This window comes from Gadus morhua, chromosome 10 (assembly GCF_902167405.1).
Source record: "Gadus morhua chromosome 10, gadMor3.0, whole genome shotgun sequence".
Lineage (NCBI taxonomy): Eukaryota > Metazoa > Chordata > Actinopteri > Gadiformes > Gadidae > Gadus > Gadus morhua.
In genome coordinates this window covers 24,761,598-24,769,097 of record NC_044057.1, presented here as the reverse complement: position 1 = coordinate 24,769,097, position 7,500 = coordinate 24,761,598, and the positions used below count along the sequence as shown (strand labels likewise).

At 46.1% G+C, this 7,500-nt stretch overlaps 1 protein-coding gene across 1 annotated transcript in view; it reads left to right on the top strand.

The window, feature by feature from the left end:
- Window positions 1–7,500, top strand: part of slit3 (slit homolog 3 (Drosophila)) — a 192,499-nt gene that overhangs the window by 156,679 nt on the left and 28,320 nt on the right. The window contains exons 16-19 of the mRNA XM_030367896.1: window positions 1–11; window positions 2,905–3,048; window positions 3,982–4,125; window positions 6,396–6,559. The exon at window positions 1–11 is cut by the window's left edge and continues 64 nt beyond it. Coding sequence (XP_030223756.1) covers window positions 1–11; window positions 2,905–3,048; window positions 3,982–4,125; window positions 6,396–6,559 — 463 coding nt within the window. The remainder of the gene's footprint in view (window positions 12–2,904; window positions 3,049–3,981; window positions 4,126–6,395; window positions 6,560–7,500) is intronic.

Sequence of the window (7,500 nt, the reverse complement as noted above, 5' to 3'; positions counted from 1 at the left end):
CTAAAAAAGATGTAGCTATATTTAATTACTCTATTCATTTATTTTGTTTCTCTCGAGGAAATACCATGCTTTATAATGAAATGCATAAAAGGGTTGTGTATGTTTGTTGACAGTTAGAATGAGAGAGAAACAGGCCGCAACAGAAAGAGAGTGGGATAGAGAGACAGACGGAAACAGAGAGAGAGAGAGAGAGAGATGGCTAGAGCGACAAACGGCTAGAGAGAGAGAGTGGGGTAGAACGACGGATAGCAGCAGAGACCGGGCTAGAAAGACATACAGCAAAATAGATCGTTGGAGAGGTAGAGACTAACAGACTGCGGAAGAGTAAAGGGGGAGAGAAAGACAACAGGCAGCCAGCAACAGAAAGAGAGAGAGATAGATTATAATCTAGAGGGATGGATAGAGATATACATTCTGCGGGAGCAACAGAGAAATGGAGATAGAGATATACGATCTAGAGGGAGCAGCAGAGAGATAGAGAGAGATGATAATCCAGAGGGAGCAACAAAGGGATGGAGAGAGATATGCAATCTGTAGGAGCAACAGAGAGATGGAGAGAGAGATATCCAATCTATAGGGAGCAACAGAGATAGAGAGAGAGATATCCAATCTAGAGAAAGCAACAGAAGAATACAGAGAGAAATACAATCCAGAGGGAGCAACAGAGAGAGGGAGAGAGGGACTGAGAATTGCAAGAAAGCAACAGAGAGCGAGAGGGAGAGACCGAGAACCGAGAGGGAGCAACAGAGAGAAGGAGAGAGATTGAGAATTCAGGGGGGCAGTGAGAAGGAGAAAGCAGTTGAAGACGTGCTCGCAGGTGTCCCACATGGTCCATAACGCTTGTGCTTCTGCCGCTTTGCAATCATCTTGTAATGGAGGATCACGCAGCTCTGCTTTGTCTCCATTCGGCCTGGTGATCACGGGGCGGGGGAGGAGGAGAAGGAGAGGGGGAGCAGGGGATCACGGCAGGGCATGTACCACCCAGAGGAGGAGGGAGTGGGAGGGAAGAAGTAAATACAGATACAGGTGGAGGAGAGGAGAGGACATAGGAGGGGGAAGAGTGTGGACAAGCCGAGGGTTAAAAGGAGAGGAGAGTAGAACGGAGGAGAGGGGGAGAGGGTGTGAAGGAAAGGTAAGATATAGAACGGAGAGAGGTACGGGAAGATGGAGATGCGCGAAAAGGTGTAGATTGGAAAGCATAGAGCAGAGAGGCAAGCAGGTGGCAAGCGGAAGGAAGCGGAATATGAAATGAAAATTGTCTTATCTGTGTGTGTGTGTGCGTGTGCGTGTGCGCGTGTGTGCGTGTGTGTGTGTGTGTGTGTGTGTGTGTGTGTTTGGAGGACAGAGAGGAAGATAGAGAAGAGCATGGGAGTTGATTTATTGGAGAGGAAATTGCTAACCATCTAGTGGTGTCACTAACAATATAGATTAGACCAAACTCATTACCATGTACCAGGACCTATCCCTTCTCTTCTCCCTCCTCTCTTTATTTCCTCTCCTCCCCCTAGCTAACGTCCTGTCCTCCCTTGCCTCTCCATCCAATCCTTTCTGTGTTCTGGACTCTTCTTCCGGTCTATCTCCTCTCCTTTCCTCATCTCCTCATCACTATCGTACCTCCTCTACCTCTCTCCTCTCTCCATCCTCTACTATCTTCTGCCTGTCTTCTCCTCTCTTCTTCTCTTTGCTCTTCTCCTCTTCTCCTCTTTGCTCTTCTCCTCTTCTCCTCTTTGGTCTTCTCCTCATTTCTCCTGTCCTAATTTCTATGGTCTCTCTCGCTCCCTCCTCCTCCCCTCCTACTCTGTTGTCCTATCTTCATTTACATTTGGGGCATTTAGCAGACGCTTTTATCCAAAGCGACTTTTTGTCCGAACAACAACGGTGCAAACACAAATTCACACACCGACGGCGGAGTCAACCATGCAAGGCTACAGCCTGCTTGTCGGGAGCAGTTAGGTTTAGGTGTCTTGCTCAGGGACACCTCGACACTCGGCTAGGAAGAGCCGGAGATCAAACCAACAACCTTCTGGTTAAAACTCTACCGATCTTACTCTAGCTCTAGCTAAACTGACCCCAATGTAAATTTCCTATCTTCAGCTCATCGATCTGTTCCTTAACTACTGTCTTGCCTGATGTCTCCTACTCCGTTTTCTGTCATCCCCCTCTCTCCCTCGATTCATTTCCTTTTGCACCGTGTTCCAAGATACCTTATCTTTACCTCTGTTCTGAGAACCCTCACACACCCTCTCTGGCTGACCCCCTCTAAACAGTCAATGCTCTCCCCCCCACCACTTGAGTTTCCTGTCCCTTCCATATCCTTGTCCAAGTCTATAAGAGGCAGCAGCACTTAGCTAACAAGTTAGCTAGCTGTTGCGCGCCAAAGGTTAGCCACCATTTCTTAATGTTAAACCATGGGACCACATCTTAATATTCCTTTCATTGTTTGGATTAAGGAACAAGATAGGGATCACCAGATTGTAACCACCGTTTTCATCTAAAATGCTTGTCTGTGTGTGTGTGTGCGTGCGTGCGTGCGTGCGTGCGTGCGTGCGTGCGTGCGTGCGTGCGTGTGTGTGTGTGTTATAGCTTATCAGTAGATCAACTGGTGGAGATTGGAGCTTTTAAATGAAAGGGACATTTAAATGTTATGAGTTAAAGTGACATGATTGATTTGTGCAATTAAAGCTGGAATGTGTGTGCCAGAGTCTTTGTAGATGCAAACAGATATAATAATGTGCATGTGCACAATAGTGTGTGTGTGTGTGTGTGTGTGTGTGTGTGTGTGTGTGTGTGTGTGTGTGTGTGTGTGTGTGTGTGTGTGTGTGTGTGTGTATCAAACATGAATTATCTTATGAATGTATTTTCCTCGACTAGACACATTTGGGTGCGTTTGATTTCTTCATATAGAAACCTGAGCAACAACAAACTGCGAGACATCCGTGAGGGTGCGTTTGATGGGGCGGTCGGAGTCCTGGAGCTGCTGCTGACAGGAAACAAACTCACCGGACTTCAAGGACGCATGTTCAGAGGACTCACTGGACTGAAAACCATGTGAGTAGTTTGGTAGACTCACACGCATGCAAGCACACACTCATAGACCTTTTGCATGCAAACCTCAACCAAGGTTGAAAATCCTGTACAACCATTCAGTGTAGGCTATAATATGGCCCACAGATATGTCAAGCTAAATGCAAGGGCAATATGAAGGGATAAATGTACGATACACTTTTGTTGTCAAGTGGCTATATACAGCAGCTAGCAATACAGCCTAGCCGTATATATGAGAGTTTAAGTTATCTCCATCTGACATAGAAGATCTCTAACCGATGCTGCGCCTGAGAAGGGTCACGTTCACTGCTAACAGAATCAAAGGGTTAGCGTAGGCTACTGTCTGCCTGTGCTAGCTAATGAGACAGCTATGGCTCTCCTGAACAGCATGTGTACCTTCAAATGACTACCCTAATGGTATGATTTTTGTTTATGCTAGCTAATGACTGAGTAATGCTATCATAGCTATGGCAGGATTAGGTTAAGAGGCTCCTTGTTCCAGTAATAGCTGCCCTAAGTGAGTTAGCGTATCCCAGAGATAGCTAATGCTAACTAACGTATTTAGCCTCATGTCTGCATGTCAAAAGCTAATGCCACATTACAGGCTGTGCTAGTCATGGAGGGTCTGGTTTCAGAAAATCTCCTCTGGCCATCCTCTTTTGCATGGCTCATATCTTTGTCATCTTTGTATTTTGTTTGTTTAACATAGTAGGACATTAAATTGTGCCATCGCTTTTCTCTCAAAACAATTAAAGGGCCTTGAAATGAAATTGCCAACATAAACATGCAATTTGGTTTGTGCTATTATAGCTTGATCCTTGTAATAGCACAAACCTCAGCCTCAGCTTGTGAGCAATGTTCAACAAACACGATGTATGAGACATATAATTAAATGCTGTAGGCAGCTAAGTGGATGTAATCTGTGTGTTCTTCCAGGATGCTGCGCAGCAACCAGATCAGCTGCATTGATAACGCAACCTTCACCGGGCTGAGCTCGGTGCGTCTGCTGTCGCTGTACGACAACCAGATCTCCAGCCTCGCCCCGGGAGCCTTCTCATCGCTGCACTCTCTCTCCACAATGTAAGAGTCTTCCTCTCTCTTCATCTGTCTTCTAATCTTACTCACCCTCTGTCTCTCCCTCTCTCGTGCTATCTCCTGTTCTCTCTCTCCTTCCGTCTCCCCTTTGTCCTGTTTGTCTCGCTGAGGGACGTATCCAACCCAACGTCACACATAAGACACACACACACACACATGCATACACTAAGGCCCTCTGGAACTTTGGTTCTCATGGGCACCCAGTTGGGTGGATTCCTGGGCAGCTATTATCAGTATGTCCCCTATAGTTCAGGGTCTGTCCACACACCCATGCACACTGAGACACAAATATCCACGCACCCACACAGTACCGTAGAAGTATACACACACACACTGACTCATGCGCAAGCACACAGTCTCAAACTCAAACACACACACATACACAGATACGGATATCAGTGTGTATGTGTGTGTGTGTGTGTGTGTGTGTGTGTGTGTGTGTGTGTGTGTGTGTGTGTGTGTGTGTGTGTGTGTGTGTGTGTGTGTGTGTATGATTCCTCAGTATTCTGACCACCCAGAAGCGGACGTTCTGAATAAACGCTGTCGGCTCAATTAATCGTTTCTGATTGATGATTTTATTCTTTCAACTCCTGAGGTTGGCCCCTCCCTCCCTCCTCAGTAATCATTCCTCTGTTTCCATCCATCTCTTCTATCTATCCTCCGCTCGGTGCCCGCAGTTCTCCCCCCGACCCCACTCTCAGCTCTTTTTACTCAGAGAGAGAGAAAGAGAGAAGGGGAGAGGGCGAGAGAAAGAGAGAGAGAATAAGCAAAGGCAGATCATTACAATATAGATGAATGTATCGCCAGAGTACAGCTTTGCTCAGAGTGTGATTATCTGTCCGTGAAATCAATGACCGAGAAGGTTTCTCTGGTTTTCTGTTCCTTAGATTTCTTCCTTTAGTTTCCTCCCCTCCCATACTCTGAACCCACCCGCTAACTCTTTCAACCCATGCCTACTCTCTACATACAAACTCTAACTCTAACATACAAGAGTTAGCAATTTTTTTTCATATGTTGATAGATTGAAGTCCAACCTAGTTTAGGGGCTACCCTGGGCATAGAGGGCAACTCCTGATCTTCCACCTTGGCGCTGCGCTCAAAGTTCTAACAATTTCAACTTTGACCTGCTTGAACTGGCAATCAGATTAGAGCTTTGTTGGACGTTGTAAATCCAAGGGAGAGTAAACACCATGGCTTTCTTCCGTCTCTTCAGTGGTTTTATGAGTTTATTGAACCCCCTTCTGTTGGCCGGCGGTATTCCAACGCTAAACCTAGCATTTATCAGTTTGATGCATTGACCACCTAACTCTTATCTCTCAAGATATCTTTCAATACAAATGCTTACTGAACCAACACCTCAACTGTTAACACAGGAACCTTCCTTAATGGTATTGCCATCTATATACTGTTGAGAATGGACGCACTACTCTTTTCCCAAATGTCCTCTCACTTTTTAATGCTTCCTTTACTGGGCGATCCTCGATGGATGTTCTATGTATAATTGAATTAGTAGAACACTTACGGTGGCGAGAGAGGCCTTGGCTTTGGGAATGTATTTCTGCACACTAAGGTGAGGTCATTACTGGGGAATGAGGAGATAACGTGTCCCTATCTAAATCAGGACACCATTACCGGCACCAAGGCACTGATTCAGCTGTTTTAGTCCAGCCAAGGCAGATTCCTCCCGCTGCAATTCCTTTACAAGTTTTGTAGACCCTCTCTGCAAGGCTTTGTAATGTACTGACCCCCAAAGGTGTGGATATACTCCGAAAAGTCCTGCTTCCATTTCATGGAGTTTGGGAGGTTGTTAAATAAATGAGTTGGTTTGTCTTTGTTTTCAAGTCTATTTGTGCAGCCCTTAATCACAGTTACAGTCTCAAAGGGCTTCACAGGCCCAAATTATAGAACACCACATCCAAACCTAAGCCTTCAAAAGGGAAGGAATTACTCCCTAAATCTGAAGGAGGAAATAACCCTTGCGAAGGAACACTGAAGAGGGAGGCACTTCTTCAAGGGATGGTTGGGAGGCAGAAGGTGTTGAATATCAATTGTATCGTCCAAAACCGCAAAACAAATTGCTTAACAGGTTCAAAGGGATAAAATGACATGCTTCGAAGGTCTAAGTTGTCCTTTAGATAAGTTTCAAGGAATAAGGCTAGCCACTTGATGATAGGATGGTAGTTTCCTTGTCACTGCCTCGGATTATTATTATCATTTTAACTCCAACCCCATCCTCTCCTCCCCTCTGCCGGCAGTAACCTGCTGTCCAACCCTTACGTTTGTGACTGCCACCTCGGCTGGCTGGGCCAATGGCTGAAGAAGACTCGGGTGGTCAGTGGCAACCCTCGCTGCCAGAAGCCCGCCTTCCTCAAGGAGATCCCGATCCAAGACGTGGCCGCCCCGGATTTCACCTGTGACGGTAACTCCAACGCATAGACAACACATAGCAATAAGGACGTCTGGCGTCTGTGACATCACAGCATTGGTTTACGGATGACCGCTGCGAGGGGGTCGATCTTGAGATCCCAACTGAATGAAGTCAAAAAGAAAACTTTTAAGTGGCTTTGAATTACGAGAATGAGAATAAACCTTAGAACGCTGACAGCTAATTTCGCCACCATCTACTGCAAAGGGCACCTTAAGGCTGGTTAAGGCTTGCATCACAGCTGCACATCTGCAGCAATGCAGTCTCACTCACACGCCTCTACAGAGCAAGGGGGAGCTACGAAGCAGTGCTGACCAGGAGCTGAGAGCAACTACACACAGGATTCATGATGGGGCTTATAAAGCATAGGAGAAGAATGTTTAAGTCTGCTGGGCTTTTGAAGTGGACATATTTACAATAGAGAGAGAGGGAAGGGGAACTTGGACTTTAGGTTTTAATGGGATTTGAACCTAAACCACTAAAGCAACACTGGTGTGCTTTTTGACCCAACTGTTGCTCCAGATAGTTTAGTGTTGTTACATTTTTTGGGGTTACATTACCAGGAATAAGAACACCCTGATCAGAAGTCAAGAATCCAGTCAGAGAGCTATCAGCTGTGTGGTTATTTTCCCCAAACTAAAGTAATGCACACGCACTTCATAAGCACACCTAGAGGCCAGCACTGCTTTGAGATCCACAAGATTTTCTCGAACACACACACACACACACACACACACACACACACACACACACACACACACACACACACACACACACACACACACACACACACACACACACACAAACATCGGTGTGTTCATGGGCAGAGGAAGTGTATCCAGTCTATTCATAGTCCAGTGGAAGGGCTATTAAGTTGTCTAGCGGAGTCCAGGGGAGATGTGGAGTTAATTGAATTTGGGGGAAGATGTTTAGGG